Source organism: Prinia subflava, chromosome 7 (genome assembly GCF_021018805.1).
Source record: "Prinia subflava isolate CZ2003 ecotype Zambia chromosome 7, Cam_Psub_1.2, whole genome shotgun sequence".
NCBI classification, from domain to species: Eukaryota; Metazoa; Chordata; class Aves; order Passeriformes; family Cisticolidae; genus Prinia; species Prinia subflava.
The window spans coordinates 25929091-25954334 of NC_086253.1; the positions used below are offsets into that span (position 1 = coordinate 25929091).

Sequence of the window (25244 nt, forward strand, 5' to 3'; positions counted from 1 at the left end):
GCGCTCCCCGCGCGGCGGGCGGGCTGGGCGCCGCCTCAGCGGGCCGGGACTGCGGCTCTGCCTCTGGGTCACAGGGTGTCCCAGCTTACGAAGGGTGTGAGGTCACCCAGTCCGTTGTCAGCCCAGCCGCTACCACATCTACCATTGAACCATGCCCCCAAGTGCCACCTCTATATGGCTTTTAAATACGTCAAGGAATGGTGATGCCACCACTTCCCTGCGCAGTCTGTTCTAGTGCTTGACAACCGTTCCGGCTGACATTTTTCCCACTAACTAGGAAACCTACTAATCTAACTAATGTAAAGTCATCTAACCTCTCCAGGCGCCACCTGGGACGTTTTCCTCGCGTCCTGTCGCTTGTTACTTCGGAGAAGACACCGCCCCCCTCACTACCCCTCCCTTCAGGTGGTTGTATCGGGCCGTGAGCTCCCCCCGAGCCTCCTTCTCTCCGGAGCAAATCTCTGGCAGCCGCTCCCGTGGCTCCTGCAGACATTTTCTCCATAGCTCCTGTAACTGCTATAACTTCATAGCTCCTGGAGTGTGAGAGTTAAAAACCGACCACAAAGCCTGTTTAGAAACCTCACTGAAATACACGCAGAAAGTTTTAGTGCACAGAAACGTAGTTGAGAAACCTGTGTGCCTCCCAAGTTCTAACAAATAAAGGCAGGTTGAAATAATTTGAATTTTATTGACATTTCCTTGTGGCACTTACAAATGCCAGGATGAAACCTTGCATTTAGCCTTTTTTCAGCAAATACCTTCTCATAAAAGTTGTTATAGAAGATTTCCAACCCTAAGTACTCTGAAAATACAAAGCAAACCACTGGAGATTAATTCTGTTTTTCTGTTTTATTTTGAAGTGGTTTAATCAAAAGAGTTTTTATTCTCAAGAAAGAGGCAGCTATTGAATACAATTCATGTCTTAAGACTGAAGGCTCAATACCCCAAAAATTTGTTAACAGAAGATATCTGCCCTTTTTTTTTCATTTAAACTTCATATCACACATTTATCTAATAAAAAAAAAATCTTAAGCACTCAACAAAGGAAGAAGTGCTTCCTAAATGCCTAGTAGTCATATAGGATAGGTTGCTGCTGGCATACAGATTGCAAATTATATTCAAGACCTGAGTTAGAAGAATGCTGATTGCAAAGTCCAACACTTGCAATACAGCTAAATACCGGAATAATCTTTGTTCCTGTGTACAGGATCTTTGCTGACAGGATGGCATACCCTTTCCTCTTATCAGCTAATTAATCCATTTATCATTGTCGTGGTTGCTGGGGGAGGTGAATTTTTCCAGGGAGAGGTGCCTAGGCTGGGTACGGGTATAAAGTCTCTAAAGATCTTACCACATCTTGATTTCTAAATAGAGTAATTTATTTATACAAAAGCACATATCTGAAGGCAGAGAGTTCTAAGAGCGGCCTTATTCTACAACCAGTTACAAACCTAGGCAAAGAAAGTCTAAACAAGACAATAACTAAAGCATAGAAATCTTAACACACAGAGTTCTAATGAAACAGCAAATAAAGCACTGAATTCCTAACAAACAAAGCTCTAATAAAACTCTAGACAGAACATATAATTCACAGCCTCAGGGTAAAGCAACCTCTTATTACTGTCTGCATTTTCAGTCGCTGGGATCACACTAACAGAGAGGAATCGATCACAAATTTCAGACAGGAATCTCAGCCACAGGGATCGTAGTAACAAAAGGAACCCCGAAATTCCAAACCCACACAGAGCCCTCGGCCACAGGGGCGCGAACGCAACGGGAAATCCCGAACCGCACAGAGCTCCCGTCCGGGGGATCACGAGGGCAGTGGGGGCCCGAGCCGCGCAGGGTTCCCGAGGGCAATGGGGGCCCGAGCCAAACAGGGTTCCCGTCCGGGGGACCGCGAGGACAGATGGAGGGTCCGAGCCGCGCAGGGTTCCCGTCCGCGGGATCGCGAGGGCAGATGGAGGGTCCGAGCCGCGCAGGGTTCCCGTCCGCGGGATCGCGAGGGCAGTGGGGCCCCGGGGTCCCTCCCCACACAGAGTCCCCGACTGTCCCAACCGGCGCACCGGTAGCAAGTGCTGCAGGGGAAAAGGGGGGACCCCGGGGCCCAGGTCCCTTAGTGCGGGGACCGCGATGTATAATACCTTAAAATCCCGTCTTGGCTCCTGTCAAGGACCGTTCCTCAGGTTGCAGAGAGTGGAGGTTGGATCGATGGATCGAATTGATCAATCAATCGATGCCTCTACCTCCAACCCTGAGGCTTTTTATCTCCAATTGCAAAATGCATATTCATATTTTTTATCTACACACTAACCAATCTAGGTACAATTCTAAAGTTCATTTTCTGTGGAGGATCCATGGGAACATGGACTCCAACAGAGAGGTAAGCAGGCCAATTAGTAATCAGCTTTCTGCTGGCACCTGGATTGGTCACTCGGAGGTTTGGACACGCCTCTGAGGACACAAAGAGTTAAAAGCAGGACTCTAGGGGGTTCGGTCTCTTTTTGGATCCCGGTTTCAGCAGAGAGACGTCTCAGGCCTCCTTCCCCTGCCCAGCCACGAGGCTGGGTGGGGGAGGGGAAAACACGTGGTCGGGCTCAGGTAAGCCGGAGCCCCCGGGGGGGAGAAGAGAGTGGACAGGACTGGAACTGAGCTGCCCCGTCCAGGATGGAGGGGTGGAAAACTGTGGAAGTGCCTTCCGTGTGTGCTCACCCCCCTCCACCCCCAAACTCCGGGAGAAGGTGCCCAGCCACGTGGGGGTTGCCGAGCCTGGGAGTGCCTGAGCCTGCACCCTGCTGGGAGATAGAAGCTGTTAATTCTTGCTTGGCAGAAAGAAACTTTTCTTAGACATTGATTCTCATGACTGGCGATTTCGGAAAAAAGGAGAAGGAAGCGGCCTGGGACTAAGGTGATAAAGCACGATTGGAAGGAACCTGATGGGCAAAGAATGAGAGGAGTAGCCTTCGGAGCTGGACTTTTCTTGCATAATGTCAGCCATGGACTGAACTTGAGTCTCTTTTGAACATAAACTGCATTTTTGGGTGGATACAGCTGCCCTTGCTTTTGCTACAGTGACTGGCACTTGAAGAGTGGAGCGAGCAGAGAAAAGAGGGGGAGGGTGAGGTGGCGCCCTCTGCCCTCAGGGCAGACCTGCTCTGAGAACCCCGGCCCCTGGGTAAAAAGGGGAGAGCTCGGCATGCAAGTATCCTTAAAAGAGCCCTGTATGCAGTTTTCAGCCTTTGGACAGCGGTGAGAGCGCTGGACATAGGAAAAAGAGAGTGTCACCCTGGCAGACTTCTCCGGGCGGTGCCATGGGTGACATGGGAACACATAAGGGGGTGGACCCGTGTTTTCTGAGGAACAGTCTGTGGTGCGAGAGAGACTCCTCTCTCCCTTGCTGAATTGAAGATTAGTTTGTTTTTGAGTGGTGATTGTTTGATCTAAAACCCAAAGGTTGGTCATTGAAGAGTGATGTGTGGGGAGGTAGAAACTGGGAGAAGAAATGTTCTAAGAAGTTTTTATTTCTGTCTCTGTGTGTGTTTAAGAGTATTTCTGTCCCTGTTCTTATGTAATGTAATAAAGTTTTGGTGGGTTTTTTTTGTTTTCAAGATTTAAGCCTGCTCTGCTCTGTTCCTGATCATATCCCACAGTAGCTGTTAGGGAAAAAAACATATTCATGGGTGCATTAACATCTGGCCAGTGCCAACCCATGACATTCATTCAAAACACAGGATGAACAGGGCATGAACAGCCATTTTGTATTTATATTCATCCTTGTTGTTCCGTATATATTCTATGCATTAAGTACTTAATAAAATTTCATCCTTGCAGTAAATCAGGAGTTATTTCTAGATCTCTGGCATCCTGGAAAGCATCAACAGTACAAAAAATAAAACAGCCAGAAAGGAATGTACTTTATAAAATATCCAATTTATATTACCTCCATCTCATTTAGGAGAGAATGCAAGTGCAGAGATATTATTGACAACATATGTATTTTTTTAAGAGTGGCAGTCCAGTTGCTCAAGGTAATAAAATTTCCCTAAATAGACAATTGTTCATTCTCTCTTTACAATCCCTTTCTTCACTCCCTTTCATCAAACTTATCCAATGTTACTTGCCTATGATCAAATTCCACTGAAAATACCCAGCTGCAAATACTCAGCTGAGAACATAACTAAGCAAACCATTTTTTGCCAATGAAAAAATACACCAATTAGGGGAAAATCCAAGGAGATAATGCATCTTAAAGCAGTTGAAAATGGATCTAACAGATGAATCTACAGATATTACTATCTCAAAAGTAGTTATGAAGAAAGAAATCCTCTATCAGTGGGAAAAAACAGCCTCTCTAGTCATATTCTTCCCCCAACAGCATTGACAGAAAATACTGTAGGAAATTTGGCCTGTTGCTGTCGTGTCTTCCCCTTGCACTCTGCCAGCGTAAACAAGTGTTACATAAGGAATATAAACATTTTCAATGACAAATCTTCAAAACTTGATAGTTCATGTTCCGCAGCCACATGAAATAGAACAATCTTTAATGTATATTTTTATTTTTATATTATTTGTATATTTGTATCTTATTTTTTATTATTATGAAAAGAACACTATGTTATGAGCCATCCATGTTTTTCATATTTGTGATAAACGCCAATCACTCGCTTTTTGAAATTTATGAATATTTAATAAAGAATAAAAAATTGGTTACAAAAATATTAATACAATAATAAAAGTTTAAAAAAAGTTTTCAGAGACAGGACAAATAATGAGACAACAAAAGCAAAGAAGGTAGCCCAGGCTTTTGTCCCCCCTCCCTCCCAGACAAAGGCTAGGAAGGAGAAGGGCCCAGAACAAAGAGAAGTCTTCTTTTTTAAGCCTTCAGTTTATGACTATTCATATCTTACGTAAAACAAGTAATTTTCAGCTGTTTCTTGTCACAAAAGCTTTCTGTTAATTAAAAGAACGCATGAGAGCATACGTCCTTGAGAAAGTTAGGTTCTGTGGATAAGAGGCCATAAATTCTTCTTCACTAGAAGGTTTAGAGGCCTCTGTAAGGTTTAGGGGCCTCTGTGAATGTTATCTCTGTGCTGAGGAATTTTTCTTCTTGAGCAAAAAAAAATATAACACACATACACAGCTTCTATTGTACTATAACTTATTGTTAATTACAAAACTACATTCACTACATTATTCTAATGTTAATATAGTATAACTTTTCTATCTATCAGATTACATATAGTAAATATCTGCGTAGAGCCACACATACAATATGCCTTTTTCACAATCCCTCCTCTTTCTTGTTATAATAAATTGGCTCGAGCGATATTTACTGCTCTCTTGCATCCCTTCTATGTTCATTTTCTTCATAACTCAGTCTAGCTTCTTGGAGGGGGTCTTCTACTCTGTTTTGTTTCCTTAATATCATAATCTTTTGCACCATTTTTGTTGTATTCATCTTTTGATCTAAGGTTACTAATTGCATACCTTGAACTACACTAGCGATTAATCTAATAAAACAAGGGATCAAGCAAGGAAAGAATATTAAACTAGCTGTAGCACATAAGAGGAAAAAGCCTGGTTTCTTTCACCATTCTACTCCTAGCACATTATCTCACCAGCTGGTACTTAGCATGGATTCCCACTTCTGAACTGGTACATGGGCGATTTTTCTGATATCATTGACTATATCTAGGACAGCATCTCCATTATAAACAACAATCTGATGTATTGAATTTTTCACAAACGCCCCCTTCTTCAGCTAATAGGTAATCTAGTGCTAATCTGTTTTGGTACACAGTGGCTCTGATTTGAGTTTGTTGCCTGGATATTAATTCCATTGCCAGACTAGTTTTGTTTGTTATTATTTTTACGACTGCCTGAAGCCTTATGATACGATTTAACATATAAATGGGAGTTCGATATCCCCAACTCCCGTCTTGTGCCCAGGTGGCTGGGCCATATGTTTCCAGTATGCGTTCAAGGGGCCACTCATCATCTCCCCATTTTTGGAATCTTCCAATTATATCTCTCTTGCTTCTTTTTAGATCTTCATAAACTAGTATCCCTAAGTGATCCCCTTCAGGTCCAGGCAGAAGAAAAAATCCTGGTTGTATGACTCCCAGAGTACAGCTCCCTTTCCACTTGGGAGGGAGTTTTGGGTATGCCTTTTTTCCACATATCCAGAACAGACCGTCTGGTGCTTTCCAATAATCCAGTTTTTGCTTATCCATATTCTCCCAAAATTTAGAAATCTCTGGGATGCCAACATAGGGATTTTTCCTGTATCATTACATTGAAAAAGCCTGATTTTATTATTATATTTACAATTTCCCTTTTTTTTTCCTTTTTTTTTTTTTTTTTTTTTTTTTTTTTTTTTTTTTTTCTGGGTCCATTATATGGTAGGTTCTTCTGGGATCCACCATACAGAGGTTCCATTACTAACCTTGTATCTTTTACAGGGAGTTTTTCCTACTTCTTGGAGGAACTTTTTTCCTCCACGCCAAAGACATTCTTCCCCTATGACTACTGAACTCAAAATCCATCCCCCTGGTCGATCTTCTCCCCTTATGCTTGTTTGGTTCTACTTAAGGAGCTCGATTGGGCCTAAGCTGCTGCCTTTCCATGGCCATTCTTCTGACATCAAGGCCCCTCCACAGACCCAACAATTGGTTATGTTAAGTTCTTTACTTATTTTTTTTTTCTCCCAATTCTACAAGCAGATTTTTACCCATCTGTGAAATATCTATTTCTTTCTCTAGTTGTTGTTCCAATTTCTTATACAAACCATCCAGCGAGATTGGTACAGGCTTTGGTGGTGGTGCAGGCCTAGCTTTTTTTGCTTATCAATTCCTCTTTTACCAAATTCTTTGCTTTACTTCTAGTAATGTGGGTGAAACACATCCATTTCTCCCCTTTTGCGCATTCACTTCCCCTTACATTTTCAGCAATCTAATACTTTTTCTCATTGTGTATGCAATTTCCCAATTTGGAAGGGTTATAACAGTGACTGTTGACATGAGTATGAGAAATAAAGAAGGAGCCTCGGTGTCGTTCCATATACAGTTTTTGGTAACACCTGTAGCATGGCCTGGTCGATATTCCACAAGGGAAGAGACAGAAAATGAGTGACAGAAAAAGGAGAGGTCCAGTATGGCTTATACTCCCACCTCCCATGCCTATGGGGTTGCAAACCCACAGCAGGTGTATGTGATCTTCTCGGTGGCGATTATAGAGGCCAATCTGGTCTTGCCCTCTCGTCTATTGTCACTTTCTCTTGGCTAATTTCCAGGCAAATGGTTTCTGACACTCTTTAATGGTGGTCTCCCACTTTTTCTCAGCTATCTCCCATTCAACAGGCACTAATAACTCCCAACCACACAACTAAGTTATTATTTCAGTTGCTTTAAGTTCTGCTTGGATAGGGGACTCAGGTGACACTCTACACTTCATGCAACGTGAGCGTCACTTGTGTGAACTACAGTACTAATTTTTCCCACAGCTCAAACACTTACATTTAAACCAACTAGCATGTCCAGTATTTGGGTGAATCAAACAGGGTATTTGGCTTGGCAATGTATGAGGTTGTAATTCACCCTCCTCTTTATATAAATCACAGGCTAAGGCCAAAAATTACAGGGGTTTTCTGTCCGAAACATTTCTGATCTTCCTGTCTGCGGTGGCAGTATCTTCCCCATGGAGGGTACTGGAGGTGTCTCAAAGTTTTCTCAGGTGGTATTTGAAACCACTGATGCAAAACTCAGTCTAACTTTCCAGTCAGGTGTGATCCTGCGTAAGTTTCCTGGATCATGTGGATCTCCCCAGTTCATTACTACTCATTCCCGTTTAAGAGTTAATTTTGTATCACTCGGTTCTGGTGATATTGTCCACTCCTTAGGCTTTTCCACAGGTCCTTTTGCTCTGCTGGTGAATTCATCTTCATTCCCTGATCTGGATCGCAGCCTCAGTCGCCAGCAATACCTAAAAAGGACTTTCTCATTTTGGAGTTAGAGATGTTAATTACAACAATTTTGATATGGTGCAATTTATAATTCCTTTGAATTGCATTTTGGCACAACATAATCTATCTGTGTGTGCACCATATAGCCGACAAAAATGGCAGCATATTAAATTGATCATAGGTTTTAACAAAATCTTGGAATACAAGCTGCACAATGCTAAAATACTGTTATAAGTATTACACCTAAGTTTTACAGGATAACTAAAAAAATGGTCCTATCTTTGTTTGAAAGACAGGTATCTGCCACAGAAAAGCTGGAGCCACCCTTGTAATGAAGAATTCAAACTCTCTCCCTCTGAATTATTGTAATTTTGAAAATTAGGGGGCTCTCAGGCAACGATCTGGGGACAGTAATAACAGTTCCTTTCTGGTGTATATACACAGGTTAACAAACAACACTAACCTTAGCATTAATAACAAACAGAAGCAGAACCCAGGAACACTTCCCTAAGGACACCCTGGGGCTTCTGGGGTTTCTTTCTTGGGGACAAAGAGTTCATTCTCTTCCCAGACCCCAATGCCCGGAGGGGGCCTAAGGTCAGGGGGGGTCCTGGTGCAGCTGCCTCACAGCTTCTGCCAGGGTTTTCCTACAGAGCCTGAGCTGCTGGGCCTGGGGTCCCCAAAGCTTGAATTAATTGTTGTAACACTTTTGGCATAAAATGTGTTCCTCTGCCCAAGTCTTTCTTATTAACCATTCTATATCTTGGACTAATTTGTTCTAAAAAGATTTTACTTACCATACTGGCTGTGGCCTTGGCAGTGGGAACTGCTTACATCTAATGTGTTGGATGGTCTGTTATCACTTAATAAATACTTCCATCTTTGTACTTGAGGAAATTCAGTAAAATTTACTTGGATACTTTGAAATGGTCTAAAGGCTAATTCCTTACCTTCCAGTGTAGTTCTCCTCATTATCTTTTTATTTTATCCTTTGACAAGTTATACATCTTTCAGTTATCTTCTCTGTTATCCTACAAATCCCAATGTATTCATAGTTTCTTAAGAAATAATCACACAAAGCTTGGGTACCTCAGTGAGTTTTCTGATGCATGTCTTCTAATATTTTTCTAGTAAGTACTTTATTAAGTAATTGCCTTCTATCAAGAAGTTTCTATTTCTTTGATTCATCTGGTTTACCTCTTATCTCCTTCAATTCTTTTTCCTCTGTTTCACTAAATTCTGGAATTTTCAATTTTCCTTATTTGGAGTTAATATTAACATGATCCTTTTAGCTTCATTCTCTGCTGCACCTTAGCTTCCTGGTCTGCCAAATTATTTCATCTTTTGGAACCACTCCTATTCCTAATTTCACTTGAAATTCTCATCTTAACAAATTACTCCTTGTTCCTGGGACTAACAAAACATCTCCTATCTAAATTCTGGTATCTCTCTATATCACCACATCCCTGATGACAGGCAAAAGTCTCTTCTTGCTCCTGCACTCCATCACATCTTTATTTACACCATGCCTCTCTGAAATATCTACCAAACAAATTCTTCTTGCTTTTGTACCTTCCACAAATTCCAACTCTTCCTCCTGTCTGCATCTTCTAAAATATAACATAGACTAAGCAAATAATCCAGTGAACACTAATACTTCCCTTTCTTCACTCCTCCTCCTCCAACTTTCACACACATTCATTCATCAACTGTAGAAGAGACACTTAAAAAGCACTAAACACTGACTTCACATGGCCAAGCTCTCTCTCACCAAGTGAAAAACGCTTGAAAAAATGTTAGCACATCAAGCAGCAGTCATTCAAAAAGCACAGCTTCAGACACTGTCTCCTTTCCTCTCAAAAAAACCACAAGTCCTTCCTAAAACATCCCAGAACACGTGTGCACGCTGTCTGAGTTTTACAGGCTACCGATTTGAGAGAAACTGAAGGCCAGCGCATGAGAAACACTGAAAAAATCTTTAAAACTTCTAAGACCCGAGTCACTCGGTCATAAGGAAAAGGGCAGCTGCGGCGGGCGCTGATAAGCGAGCTGGAGGAGGAGCAGGCAGAGAGCAGCGCGTCCCACGCGCGGCTCGGCGACGCCGCCTCCACCGGGCAGCCCTTCTGCCATGGCACGGCTGTGCAGGAATGCGGCGGCTGCCCCTCTCCGCCGCCGCCACCGGGGACGAGAGCCTCGCTCGTCCTCCTACTCCCGGCAGGAGAGGCGCTCGGCCCACCGTCCCTCTCTGCCCACTCCCTTTCTTCCTGAGAAGATCTGCATTGACTGCGGTTTCCAAGGGAACGGCTTCCCCAACAGGAAGCGGGAAGCTTTGGAGGACTGATCACTGACTTTTGGTCCTCCAAGGACGGGGCATGGGCGGGGTCTGCCACCGGAATTCCCGAAGGGGAAGTAATTTCCGGTCTCCTCCATGCAGCCCTGTTCCCTGCATGGCCCATGCTGGCGGCTCCAGCTGCCTCCGGCAGTCACGCCCAGCACCACCGGAGCTGGAATCGCTACTGACACAGCTAGGGACCGGACCAAGAGGAACCCGCCACACGCCGACAGCGGAGGAACCGCCGCCTGGAAGGGGAAGGGAGGAGGGGGAGCCAGCTGCCCCGCCGCCACCGCGAACGGGGGGGGGGGGTGGGGGAACTCGCCGCCACTGGGAGGGGGGGGTGAAGGAACCAGCCGTACTCCCCCCCGCTTTGCAAGCGGAGGGGGACTCGCCACCACGGCTGGGGAGGGGAGGGTGAAGGAGCCAGCCGCCCTGCCGCTGCTGCTGCTGCTGGGGGGAAGGGAGAGGGACCGGGGTGGGGGCCGGGTACCAACTGAGCCACCGCTGCGAACAGCGAGGGGGGGCAGGGGGGAAACCGGCTGGGCTGCCGCTGCGAACAGCGGACTCGTGCCTGGGACGGAAACTGGGGCAGAAACAAGCAACAAGCCAGAACCTGGGGCGAGCACTGGGACTGAGACAGGCACCAACACCGGAGCCGGCAGTGCAACTCCTAGGGGACGATCTTAGGGTGGTATCTCTGTCGATGATTTCTCCCCACTGGACTTCTATCCCTTTTCTTTCAAAATTTTCTCTATTCTACCCATCCCTGTCTCTGTTTACCTTCCCTTTACCCCCACAAAAACTACTTTTCTCCTTTCTCTCACACTATTTCTTAATACAATTTACTTTCTCTGAGGAACTATAATAAAGCTTAAAATAAAATAAAAATCTACACTTTCTATACTTTCATTCGTCCACATTCACTCCACCCTATTTTTCACTTAATCTCACACACAACAAAACAATCACAACAAGGTACCTTTTATTTCCCACACAATTTTTACACTCTTTAAGAGTACCTGGCCAGATAATGTATTTCACAAAACCCTCAATCTGGCAATGTTGGGGTTCTCTCTTCCCAACACCAGATGCTCTTGGATTTATTTAATATATTCTGCAGAATTTAACATAACCCTGGATGTCTCAGAATTTCTCTCCAATCCAGCTGGTTATCAACCCTGGGTGTTCTTGGAATCCTCAATCCCAGCAGATTATTATTATTACAATAAACCTGGGTGTTCTTGGAATCCTCAATCCCAGCAGATTATTATTATTACAATAAGCCTGGGTGTTCTTGGAATCCTCAATCCCAGCAGAAGCTTTTAGGGTCCCCTTTTCACACACTTCTTCCCGGGGGGGGGTTCTTTCACTCCTTTTTACCATTCACTTTTGTCCTCGTACTGGCTGTTTCCCTCTCGGGAGAACGAAAACGCAGCATAGAAGACTCCGCACTCGCTTGGAAGGTCTGGGTTTTACCCCAGCCCGCCTCTCAGACACACACTTTCAGCCCCCGTTTCGCGCCAAATGCTGCCCCCCCCCCCAATCCCAGCAATTCTTACCACTCCGTTTTCCTTGGGTCTTTTTTCTTCGTGTACACTTTGATGTTAGGAGCTGGTTACCGCGGTTTTTAGGGAATTCTTTCCCTTCTCTTTGCCTTATTGTCTCCTTTTGTCCTTGGATCTTACCCCTTTCTGGGGTACTCTGCGAGGAACAGAGTCGAGGCCGCCTAATGCAGGCAGGACGCGTCTCCCTGGTCTCTAATCCTCCCACAGCACCCGCAGCGGGGGTATTTTAACCGTACTCTGCTACCAAATTGTGATAAACGCCAATCACTCACTTTTTGAAATTTATGAATATTTAATAAAGAATAAAAAATTGGTTACAAAAATATTAATACAATAATAAAAGTTTAAAAAAAGTTTTCAGAGACAGGACAAATAATGAGACAACAAAAGCAAAGAAGGTAGCCCAGGCTTTTGTCCCCCCTCCCTCCCAGACAAAGGCTAGGAAGGAGAAGGGCCCAGAACAAAGAGAAGTCTTCTTTTTTAAGCCTTCAGTTTATGACTATTCATATCTTACGTAAAACAAGTAATTTTCAGCTGTTTCTTGTCACAAAAGCTTTCTGTTAATTAAAAGAACGCATGAGAGCATACGTCCTTGAGAAAGTTAGGTTCTGTGGATAAGAGGCCATAAATTCTTCTTCACTAGAAGGTTTAGAGGCCTCTGTAAGGTTTAGGGGCCTCTGTGAATGTTATCTCTGTGCTGAGGAATTTTTCTTCTTGAGCAAAAAAAATATAACACACATACACAGCTTCTATTGTACTATAACTTATTGTTAATTACAAAACTACATTCACTACATTATTCTAATGTTAATATAGTATAACTTTTCTATCTATCAGATTACATATAGTAAATATCTGCGTAGAGCCACACATACAATATGCCTTTTTCACAATATTGATGCTTGCATCCATGTTTTTCATATTGATGCTTGTCTTTTCTCCTCTCTGTATTCCAGCCTTCGCATGTATTATTCTGAAAAACGTCTATTTCAAACTACCCACTTATATTTCAAGAAATCAGGCAAGGTGGACCCAGTGAAGTAATAGTATTTTCCAAATCTTACAGCCTTCAGTACACTCATCTACATTGTAGATATAACTAATTCTTTTTATAATATCCCATACTTGATTAATTTCATGTTAATCAGCAGGTATTAAAATGTGTTCATTTATACACAAATTTAGTATAAAGGTTAATGACTTCAAATAATATAACTGTTACCAAACCTTCCCTTTTTTCTATAAGCAGACACAAAGAGATTGTTTTAAAACAGCAAAACTTCCAATATGTGCCAGTATATGACAGTGTATGTGCATCTGCCGTAGAGCAGCATTACAAAGAGTACAAAATGCATTAGCAGGTAATACTACAGGTTTGTGCAAGAGCAAAGTGTTATTTCCATTCTTATTCTTGAGTCTTCTTTTTCTGCCCCAAAACTGCCAAATATGTGCTGCTTGTAGGAGATTAGTGACATTGTCTCAAAAAATAATTTTTTGTAATTAATAGTCAGGTACTACAAAGATTAGAAATTAATGTATTCAGCCCCAGTCAGGATTTGACCCTCAGTCTTATTGGCCACTTCCATTGTTTTTATTCTGCTTTTGACAATCCAGGTTTATCTGTGGATGGACCTGCTTCTTCTAAGTCTGCAAACTCTTCCTCTACAACTGGCTTCAATATTTTCTCTATTTGTGTAAGTCTTTTTTTCACTTTCTGTTGTGCACCTTCATACTCAGCCAACAACCTGGCAAACTTTGTTTGTAACCTGTCCATAGCACGCTCCATGTAGGCGACCTTCTCTTCAAGATCTTTAGGATCACTTCCTAAATTTGCAATTTCAATGTCCAGCAACCCATCTTTCATTAGTATTTGCTTGCCTTTTTCTTCCAGCATAGCCTTTGCATCTGGATACTCTGTTAAAGCCTCCATGAGATCATCTTTAGACAGACAAAACAAGTCTGAGTATCCAATACTTTTAATATTGGCTGTTCTTCGATTGCCAGCTTTGCTGCCCTTGATATTAAGAATGCTGATTTCTCCAAAGTAGCTGCCATCACTTAGGACCACAAATTGAGTAACTCCATCATCAGCAACTACTGCCAGCTTGCCTTCTTTGATAATGTACATCTCTCGTCCAATATCTCCTTTTCTGCAAATATAATCTCCAGGACTGTATACTTGGGGCTGGAGTTTCAAAACCAGTTCAACCAGCAGACCAGCCTCACAGTCCGCAAAAATCCGAACTTTTTTTAGCGTTTCCAGGTGAACGTTGATTGCAATCTCTGCTCTTAGTTTATCTGGCAGATACTTCAAGACTTCTCTTTCATCCACAGCCTTTTTGTTTGTCCACAGGTAGTCAAACCACTTTATAACTCTTTTTTCCATGTCCTTACTCACATTCCGAAAGTGCATGTACTGCTTGATAGCATCAATCCTGGCTTGGAACTCTGCCCTGGCAGCATTCATGTTGGAGATCATTGAGCCCACGTTACCAACAATGGTAGCGAAGATCAGTACTCCAACCAAGAAGTCAACAACCACGAAGAAATACTCAGAATCTCTTACAGGAGGGGGCGTTTCACCGATAGTAGTCAGGGTCAGTGTTGACCAGTAGAGACTGTAGACATATTTCCTAGTCAGGCGGGCAAATTCAGGATCTGAAGTGTTGGGGTAGACCCATGTGTCAGCCCCAAATCCAATGGCTTTTGAGATCGAGTAGTACACACAGGCATTCCAGTGAATAATAATCACAATGTACATGACAAGGTTAGAGATCCTGAAGATATTTGGGTAGTTTGTTCTTGTTTCTGTTCTCTGGAAGAATTCAAACATCCGAGCTACTCTGAGTAGTCTGTTTATTCTTAATTCTGGGTAATTCAATCCTAACTTGAAGTATAAGAGGTCAGTTGGTATGATTGACAGAAAATCTAGTTTGAATTGAAAAGATTTCTTGTATTTCTCTAGTAGCTTTTGTTCTTCTTTCACCAGAAGACCTTGCTCCAGGTAACCTAAAATAAAATTGTAAAAAATAAAAAATGCTGCAGGTTCAAATGTGTTGTGTTTAACATCAGTCCAGATCAACTTTAAAAAATATTTTGGGTGCAAATTCTATATGGAACATAACTTCTCTTACTTTTTAATATTTAATTTCTTGTTTTCAAATAGTCATCTTAGAGATATATGCTTCATCTTCATCATCAGAGCTATGAAAGATAAACAATTCTAGACCTGAATATTATCCTCCACTTTTCTGCTATGATGAACAGCTGAAAAAAACCCCATTTGCCCTCCACTGAAATCTCCACAAGCTACAGAAAGGGTGATCAATAAGGAAAAGAATTTGAACACAGGAATTTCAGTTCCATATTGAGTGTATCTACTTAATAGCTCCATTGGACAATATTTTAAAATAAATAGTTGCAGCTGCAGTTAATGGGATGTCTTGCTTGCTCAGTGGTCTTGAAAATCAAGCAAATACTTTAATCTCCCATTAATACAAAAATCAGATTAATGTGCTGGTTTTTCAGAACCTCTGATCCTCTCTTGGCTGCACCACATTTTTCTTTTGTCTTGGTCAGTCAGCTGCAGGCAGAACAGCTTGTACCTGCATATCTCAAACTTTATGTGTCCTTTGGGTAATGCATCAGAATTTCATCAGAATTTCTCCTGCTTTTACAGTAAGGCTTCAGTCTTTTAGAAATCTGTCTCAATGGGTTTTTTTCACTATTGTACCTCATCAAGGCTATTCAGACAAGAGAAGTAGCAGTGTTTTGATTTTAAAAAACCTGACATAAATATGTAAAAAGAATAATTAATCGTTGAGTATATTTACCTGTCCTTGTCCGTACAAACATATCAGCAACATAAATGGCATCAGAAACATAATCAATAATAAACCATGCCACTAAGTAATCATGCTGAAGCTCATCAAAACAGGCTCTGAATATGAAAAAAAAATTACCATAAAACAAAAATTAAATGCTTGCATGAATCAGTGATGAACAGATTTTTTTTTTATCCTAGTCAAGGATATTATGATTTTCTACAATTTCTGTGTAGTCATTAAAGGAGTACATCACCTAGCAATAATCATGGTCCAGTTGTACATCACAGGCATTGTGATGCAAAACAACCAGTTGTAATAAATATTTCCTGCTGGATCAATGGTGAAAACATCTTTCTTCTTCCTAAGTGGTAAGCAGGGGAAAAAAAAAGAGATTTAATGAGAGACTTGAAATACATGTATCATTTTTAATGAGGCATTAAGCCTTCCAGAAATTATTATTGTGAAATAAATGGTCTTTATCAAAGTTAAACTTCCTTGCTCAAGTGCGTGGAAGATATGAAGCTGGTATGACTTGCTGTGACACAAACTTTAGAATCTAAATTTTGCTGAGCAAAGTTAGCCTGGCAGTCTCACTTTATAGTGGCACATGTGACTTTTAATTTTTTTTGCTACCCAAATAACTCTCTTGTCTTAAAATTTATTTTGTCATTAAAAAAAAAGATTATGTGGCTACTAGTTCTTAGATAAATATAAATTATGAGATGAATCATGTCTTTCTCACAGGGAAAAAGTCTGCCCTGAGGAAGATAAAACATTGGCATAGTTTACATAAAGAAACCAAAGATTAGGAAATCATACTGCATAGTTTTTTACTGCACTGTTTTAAGTTTCTCTTCCTTAGCCAGGAAATTATGAATTTACCAAGCAGACTATAAAGCAACAACCTTTAGAGCATAGAAGAGTTTACTTGCTTGTAGGTGCCTTTGTGTATGGAAGAGATTGCTTTATACTGGCACATCATTTGCTGCAGTGTGTTATCCAAGAAATATTGGATAATCAGAATCCAAAGGAGATATATCTTGATTAATGTTTTCAGATCACCCCCATGCATGCATATTTCTCTTGTCCACATGTGAAGTCAAAACAACTCTACTCTAGGGAGAACACCAGCAGTCTTTACACTCATTCATTAAGATATAAACATCTTTACAGGACATCTGAGAATGAATTTGTTCTTACATCAAAAGCAATTTTATTATATAACATAACTGGACCTAAATGAAAAATACTTACACTTCTATATTTTCTTTCTTCTTCAACTTATCTTTACTTTTATTTTTCTCTTTTTTCTCTTTGTTCTTTTGTGTCTCTCCATCCTTTTTTTTTTCTGGCTTGCTAAGAAATAGATTAACATTTTCCATTGTTAAGGACCAAGTTAAAACATATTTAGAAAAAAAAATGAAATATCTCAGAAAGAGTAATATTCTTACTCTTCATCTTACCTCTTCTTTTCTTTTTTCCTTTTCTTCTCTCTAAGAAAAAGAAAAATATGATAGGCTCATGGGATGCATATCCTACTTCTCCGACATCTATTTATTAGAAGCATCTGAATTCAGTAAGGATAACATTATACTTAGGTGTTCGGTCTTCAAAAAAAGTGTTTTTCTATTGTTTATTGTATTCACCTAGAACTACTTTTGTTTTAAATTAAGAGATACAGTATCAGTAACTTTGGTAATAAGGATGATCATCATCATAAAGGATGTGCATGAAGCTGAAATGTACGTGCAGTCTCTTTGGGGCTTACCTGAATGACATAATTGTTTCTAATTCAGCTATTACATATTTATTATAATTATTTATTTCTGCTTTTAAAATCAAAATTGCAGTACTCTCATTTTATGAAATGGCAAATATACTTACTCATCTTTATTACTATTATTGTTAATATTGTAGCATGCAAATACTCCAGGTAGATATTGTTGCCTGGGGAACAACAAAACAACACAGTTATATGATACCTGCTGAAATTTTTAAAAAAAAATCTCATAAATATTTACAATAAGCAATATACTATAATCTTAAAACTTAATTTACCACTAAGAGTGAAGAAAATCATATGATAGCAAGTATATATGCTTAGATAATCCTATATAAATCATCAAACAAAAAACCCCAAACTGACACAAAATATATTTGGCATACCTGTTTTCCCCTTTGTGCACCGGCCCAAGGTCCTTACTGGTGTCATGCACTACCACAGTGGGAACAACTGTATGCGAGTGATGGGTCTCGATCACTCCTACCTTCATGGTCAGGTTTGTTTGAACTTGGGTAATTGAAGAAGACTGAATATAAAAAAAAATCAAGTCATTTCACACAAAAATTAGTAGCGCTTTTTTTTCCCTAAAAATGAATCCTTTACATCCTCGCTTTCCTGAAGACTAACAAGAATATTTGCATATATTTGCAGTTTCCTGTCTCCCATGACATTCCTGTCTCTCATTCCATGAGACAAGATGATGACCTGGCAACCACTGCTAAAGGGAACATTGTACACCTCTTTAGGGAAGCATTAATTTAGGTCTTTCTCCTGAGTTTTGACACTTTGAAAATATTTAAATTGTGTTTGAAACATCTACCACTGTTTCTCTGGGTTTTGAACCAAAGGCTTGAAGCACTGTATCAAGATGGATAAACAGATTCATGCACAGATAACATCCTGAAAGCCAGACTAAAAAGTATCCCCTGGTTGTAGGTCCAAAGAAATCTCAGTATATCTGATAACTGAGACTTATACTCTATTGAGACCAAAGAGTGTGTTCTATAAATAAGAGTGTAAGACTAATGAAGTAGTTTCCTTATTCATATAGCAAGTGGTATATAAACACCTAAATAGAAATGTTAGTGGCTCTTTATGTGGGGTCTGTTCATCTCAAAGAAAAAAAAATGAAAATGTTTTATAGCTAATACAGTGCATTCTGCATCATTTTCCAGCACTGGTGTAATTAACTTCTGCTCTCCTTTTTCACCACTTATTCCTACAGTGCTGTCAGTTAGCTCTTGGCATCAGTGAGACTGCCAGCTCTTTGGGCATGAATTCTACCAGTGTGATTTGCTCTCGCCAGGGCCATTTAGAGAGGATTATAAAATAGATATTATAAAATAAATACTGCTATCCACTGCAGTAATAACATCTCTGTATGTGTGAAATCAGAGTATAGAGATCTGTGTAAGCCTGACAAACTGACAATTGAGTGTCTTTACCACAGATAAGTGAAGTCAAATGCCATAGGGATCAGTCTTAAAGCAGTGTATTCTGGCACACCATGAAGGAGAAGCAGAATGATACAGCTGGCATTACTTGTCTTCCCTTATTTTTCAATGAAATTAAAAATATGCCTATACAGGAAATAGGAGGGGAAATCCATGTTTCCAGAACTCATCAGACACGAATGACATATGGTGCAAAAAATAATACAGCAATATCACAGAATAACAGAGTCTTCTGATTTGGAAGGGACCCACAAGGACCACTGAGTCCAACTCTTAAGTGAATAGCCCATACAAGGATCAAACCTACAGCCTTGGTGTTATTAGCACCATGCTCTGATCAACTCAGATATAACAATCTACAAAATAGAAAGATAAAGACTGAAGATTAGGATGTGTTATTACATGAATAGTCCTAAATATAGTCCAGAATTACTGGTCAGTGTTTATACGCCTACCAGCAAGGATCAGGTCTAAGATAAATAGACATAAAATATTCTAAATATCTAAGAAATGGTAAACTTCAGGTTAGATTCATCAGGAGACTAAAAGCTGTACCACGGTTTCCACTGACTTACTGTTTGAAAGTGAGAGGATTGAAATTACACTAGATTCAATTAAGTAGCTTTATATCTGCTTACAGGTGCTCTGAAAGCTCTACTAATGCTGGCAACACAAAATTCCATCTTGATTAAACCTACATCCTCCACAGGGCCACACAAATAATGGTGCAAAATAAAGCTGTGTCCAGCTCAGCATCAGACAAATGCAAATGCAATAATCTCAAGGTAAATAATTTCTCCGACAGAGTGGGCTTTAAGCCAGTCAGTTCATGTTAGTACTCACAGTACCAGCGTTTCTACATAGGCATATATTGTTCATGTTTACTTTTGCTCTTTGAGTCTTCTTTAGGTTCAAGGACAAAAAAACCAAACCAAAACAAAAAAGCTTGACTTTGCACTCTCCAGACATACTGATTTGCACTTGTGCTAGAGTTTAAAGATAATGATAATTATGATCAAATAGAACATTTCCAAAATCACACCAATCCAGAGTATGTAGCCTGAAGGCTGGGGAAAAAAATCTGTATCGTCTACATTCCCATGTTCTTCAGGTTAACTGGAATTTCTGTGTATTTTTTCAAATAAACGAAATCCTGTGGCTCTGTCAGTGTCTATTGTAAGCAGGGGCACTGTGGGTTATTCTGTGTTCTGGAGAAGCAGCGATGGCAGCCATGCATAGGATTTGCTGGGAAAGAGGAGCTGCCATTTGAGGCAGGACTGAATATTTCGTATTACTGAGGCACTGAAAACCTTAAGCAGCATAGAAATTGAAGTATTAACTACCCTGTAGTCTCAAAATAACAAGTTTGAATGTTAAGCTTTGGTAAGTGCTGCACCAGGTTATTTTCCTTGTCAATCAGTCAGGATGTGCAGCACAAAAATATCCTCAAATTCCACTAGTCTAAAAACAAATTGTGGGCAGTTTAAGTTCCCAAGTCCAAGACACAAAAGTGTTAATGCAGCATGTACCCAGTGCAAGTTGGACAGACATAGTAGTTAAATCTGGTTTGGGGACTGTTGTTACCTTCTTACAGCATTTACCCAGCATTACATACTGGGCACAGTGAAAAATGCCACACTAAACTCAGAAGTCCGATCTAATCTTAATGCATTTTGAAGCATTTCAAATTTTTTTTCCTAAATTCTATCACTATCATATTCTGTAGTCATACATTTTTTTTTCTTAAACTGATACATTGTCACAACTTGCTACAGTGCTTTTTAATATTGGGATGCACATTTTCACATTATCATATTTAGGTCGCAAATTAAAAAGGTAATGGATAGATGCTTTCTTTAGACATATTTTAGATTTCTATTATATTTTTTTACTGTATCATTTCCCAAATAGTTTTCTTTTACTATTTTTTATTTTTAAACATATAACTACTACAATAAACAACCACATTTTTGAGCATTATGACCTGAAAACTAATTATATTAATTACTATACATCAAATTTTTTAGGGCTGCAATAAAATGAAGGCAGTATTATCCTTTTACAGGACTGTGATGAGTGGAAGACCAGCTTCTGTCACTTCTGCTCTTTTATTTTATGTATTTCTCCCTTTCTTGCTGGCCCACCACATTCACATCTCTAATCATTATTTTCATGGAGAAAATACTTAAATAAGGATAAACTTATTTTTGCATCATATAAAGGTCTAATTTTTTTCTTCACAAAAAGCAGCAAAAAAACCCTTCAATAGCATTGAAATCTGCAGCATGCTACACCATGATCTGTCCTTTCTAACATGCTAAGAGTCCTTAGGAGTTTGCAATAAGCAGTTTCAACAAGCAGTGTGCATGCTTACCTTGGGGATGTAATCTGCTGCTTCTAATAGAGATTTCAGTTCTTTAAATCAGCCACATTTCCTTACCATATAAGCAGAATCACCATGAAAATCTAAATATAATCAACATTTTATAAATAAATCCCTTATTGGTTGATTTCACAAAGAGCCAGCCCCCTATGTCGTTCTCTGAGTTATTCCCAAGGAAGGACATCGCTATTAGAGGAGGATTTCCTTGACCTAGTGATGGATTTTGAGATTTAGAGGGAGATGAAAGTGACAGTGGCAGTCAGTATTATCCTTCACCTGAGCAGAAGCTTACTAGCCCAATCTACAAGCACAAGAAGTGACAAATACTGGAGTGCACTCTGTTTTGAAATTTTTTAAAAAAAAGTAAATAAGTATATATTCAGTATTGTCTCCTACCTTGTTTTCTTAACATTGCAGGTGCTTTTTAACTGTAGTAACAGTTTTTTACTGTAATAGATAAAATACCATAAATGGAAATTTCTTGTTTATTTTAATGGGTATACTATATGGCTGAAGAAAGGGAAATAATATTTTAAACTACTTAAAGTTCTTAAAGAATATAACATAACATATTTTGATGCTTAAAAAAATGTGAATTGTGGATACATTTTTAGTGGAACATGCCTTGATTATGAAGTTTTTAAGACACTGAACTGATCTTCATCTTCAGTAGGAGTTATGACTTTGCAAAATGGTTTAAGTAGCTGCATTCCTCCTCCATTAGAAATGTGTGAGAGTGCATCTGTAGCAGCCAGGGGGTCAAGAAAGGCCCCACGAGGATCCTAGCATATACTTCAAAAGAGAAGATGGTATTTTCATACCTCACCTTTCATATTTCACTGCTGGATACTGTGAGAATGAGGAAAATAATGTTCTCTGAAGTTTGAGTGATTAATCTTTCAGTCTGGAATCTTGTACATGGCCCATTTTTGTGAAAGAAAAAAAAAAGGCTCTTAAGAAGCAAAAAGAGGTAAATGTTGAAACTTGGATTTATATCTTTTGTCTGAGACATCACTAAAGTTACTGAGTTACATTTTAACTTTTCTTCACAAAAAGCAGAATCCAGGAAAGCAGCCCAGCCCCTGGGACTCCGGGATTATGACACATTTGTTTCTATAACCAAGGGCAGCAGGAAAAAATGCCATTAGCAATCATAGGAACCAATTTAAATCTTGCAGCCCAGGTGACTGAGTTTATGGATTTAACAATAAAAAAAGCTCAGCACAGGTGAGCCTCCTGATGATAGAAACAAATTAGACACATCTGCTGCTATGTCTTTCCAACCAGGAAGATAGTCATTCCATTTTCCAAAAAGAGAACATGCATTTGAAATTTAAAGAATAAAAATCATTTTAAATAAGATAGTAATAGGCAACAAGGAAATCCATAATCTTATGCACAATGGAAGCCACATACACCAGTTTTGAATAAGATATGCAACACATCAAATAAATAAAGAAGTGAATAATCCTCTAAATTCTGGCATATGCTTTACTGTTGTCTTTGAAGAGCTGAAATGCATCTCTTAGGCTAAGATCTGAAAGGATCTCAGAAGGTTACTGCATCCAACTAGTATAGAATCCTGATCAGTTTTACCTCTGTCATTCTCTGGGGTTTTTTTCCTGTCTTGCAGTCTGAAAGATGTCAATGTTCAGTGCTGAGCAGTGATTCTGTGAATATGTGGTGGCACTAAATGTTTGGGACATATGCCTTGTTATACCAACAAAAGAGTTGATACACCTTTTTAATCTGGTATAGAACTGCCGGTTTTCTTATAAAATATTAAGTCCTGCAAAACAATGCTAACTTATTTTTTTCTCGTAATTGGTTTACCCTGGAATTTTTCAAAGCTCTCAAACAGAGGAAGAGAAGTCCTACTAGGCCTGGCCACTTCCTCGTCTGACAGTGGCCAGGACCTCGCTAACCTGTGAAGAAATTTGCAGGACAAATTCTGGATGAGCTTATTAACACAGTGGTGTCAATTCTGCCTTCCTTTAACAGCCAGTTACACAGCTATTATTGACTTCACTGATGATTATGTTAATGTCAACATTTTTTCATGGATATTTTTCCTGTCATTCAGTATTCCTGTGAAGTAACCTTAACTGAGGGGAGAATGACTGCACTTATGGATTATTTTTTAGTAGGCCAACTATACTCTATTTTTGCATCTTGCATTGTCATCATCTGTAATTCTTCTTAATCCTATTAAGGCTATGTGTAGTTTCAGGTACCCACAGCCAAAACACTAGATACATTATAGTCATACACATATGTATAGTCATACACATATGTATGACTTATAAATAAGCAGGTTTTAATGACACAGGATTGCCTTTCATCTTACTGAGTGGAAGCTCTGTAAACAGGTGGGTGTTTGGATTGGAACACAAGTTTTGGCAGGCTTATTTTCTGCAAACACTGTTCTGTTTTTTCTAGTGCTGATGCGATTTCAGCAATTAATGTCATGTCGGAAGTGCTGTAGCTGAGAATATTCCAGGGCTTCTACCTTATTTATGCTCTTGTGTAAAATTCAGTGTCATGAAGCTGAATTGCCCCAATGAGGCTTGATGACTAAAACCATCAGTGCCAACACTGTCTCTGCCAGTAGGTGGTACTGTATTGTTACTTTGGGGTGCTTGATGGGGAGAGAAATAGAAGCAATTTAGGATGTGTTTTGGTGTGTTGGATTCTCGTGTGCAGATGAGGCTGGAATCACAAAGCACTGCAGGTGCTCCCAGGCCCAGAGCACAGCACCACACAGTGTGCTCACTGTGTCAAAGCCTTTCACCATCATGCTCGAGGTCCAGACCCTAGTTTTTGCATGACTACTCTGCACAGGGACTAGCACTTCTGAAATGTCCACACTGTGTCTGGCCACACCTGGCAGTTTTTTCTGTGCCCTGAGATGAACCTGCAGTAAGACTATCCTTGTGCCTTCCAGGATCAGTGGGTGTCTCTCCCCTGAGATGTCTCTTCAACTCCCAGCCTGAAACCTGCAAGGAATAGAGAGACTGGCTTATTAGAAAACCCTCCAGAAAATACTAGATCTTCATTCAGTGGTATAATTGGGATAAAGAATAATTGTAGTGACCCTTCAGGGCTTCCAGAAGCTCTGTTCAGCCGGTACTTCTGTTTAGCAGAATTTTATTTGAAGTTAAAATAACTTAGGAAATATTGGTGGGTTGGGCAGAATAATGATGCTAAAACGTTTACACATACAAAGGTGATTCAACTGGTATTAATTCTGCTTAAACAAAAATCATCAATATATGACATTGTCACCAATAAGAGTGGTAGAAAATACACTGTAGATAAAAAAGGTTTAATAAATCTAGCCTTGCATGTCATTCACTCCTTGTAGTATAGAAGGAGTTAAGGTGGCACTATCTGGGCATTTATAAGGGAACATGTATACAATTAATCTCTATATAGCAAGTACAGCAATCTAATAATTTTGAACTTCAGTCTAGAGACCTTTATTTTTCTCGGTTGAAATTACTTTCTTCACCTGTTGCTCCTGCAATAGGTCTGTTCTAAGTCACCTTGTAGTGGGGTAGATGGAGTTCCCATGGTCAGAGCTTCATTCACAAATCTACATCAGTAATTTTTGTGTGGCTGCATGCCAGGACAGGTAATAAATCTGTCTGTAGCCTCTGTACTAAACAGAACTTATGTTTGGACACTGTTGTGTAGCACTGACTGCTGGCAGAGTTTGCAACCCAAGGCACAGCGTAATCCAGAATAGGGGAGCTGAGCAATGGTAACAGGATTTAAAAATGCCACAAGCAATTTTCCTAAATAAAAATAAAATAAATAGATCTTGCTTCATGTCTGCACCTGAACTGGCTGCACAGTGAACATGCTTTCTAATTATGGTGAAACTTGTTGTCATCATCTTCAGTATTTACAATAATATTATTAAATACTGCATAAG

At 40.0% G+C, this 25244-nt stretch overlaps 1 protein-coding gene across 1 annotated transcript; it reads right to left on the bottom strand.

Moving 5' to 3' along the window:
* Positions 1-13451: 13451 nt before the first annotated feature.
* CNGA1 (cyclic nucleotide gated channel subunit alpha 1) lies at positions 13452-18126 on the bottom strand. Its single transcript, XM_063401208.1, has 7 exons — positions 17836-18126; positions 17572-17634; positions 17151-17180; positions 16944-17043; positions 15941-16044; positions 15694-15800; positions 13452-14869 (listed from the first exon to the last, which is right to left on the bottom strand). The coding sequence occupies exons 1-7, from the start codon at positions 17958-17960 to the stop codon at positions 13452-13454; spliced, it is 1947 nt and encodes a 648-aa protein (XP_063257278.1). The 5' UTR covers positions 17961-18126.
* Positions 18127-25244: the final 7118 nt, after the last annotated feature.

Coding starts and splice junctions, on each gene's coding strand:
- CNGA1 (XM_063401208.1), bottom strand. CDS start 17,960: ATGAAGGTAGGAGTGATCGAGACCCATCACTCGCATACAGTTGTTCCC. Junction 17,044..17,150: donor AGGAAAAAAGAAAAGAAGAG/GTAAGATGAAGA, acceptor TCTATTTCTTAG/CAAGCCAGAAAAAAAAAAGG. Junction 15,801..15,940: donor TGGACCATGATTATTGCTAG/GTGATGTACTCC, acceptor TTTCATATTCAG/AGCCTGTTTTGATGAGCTTC.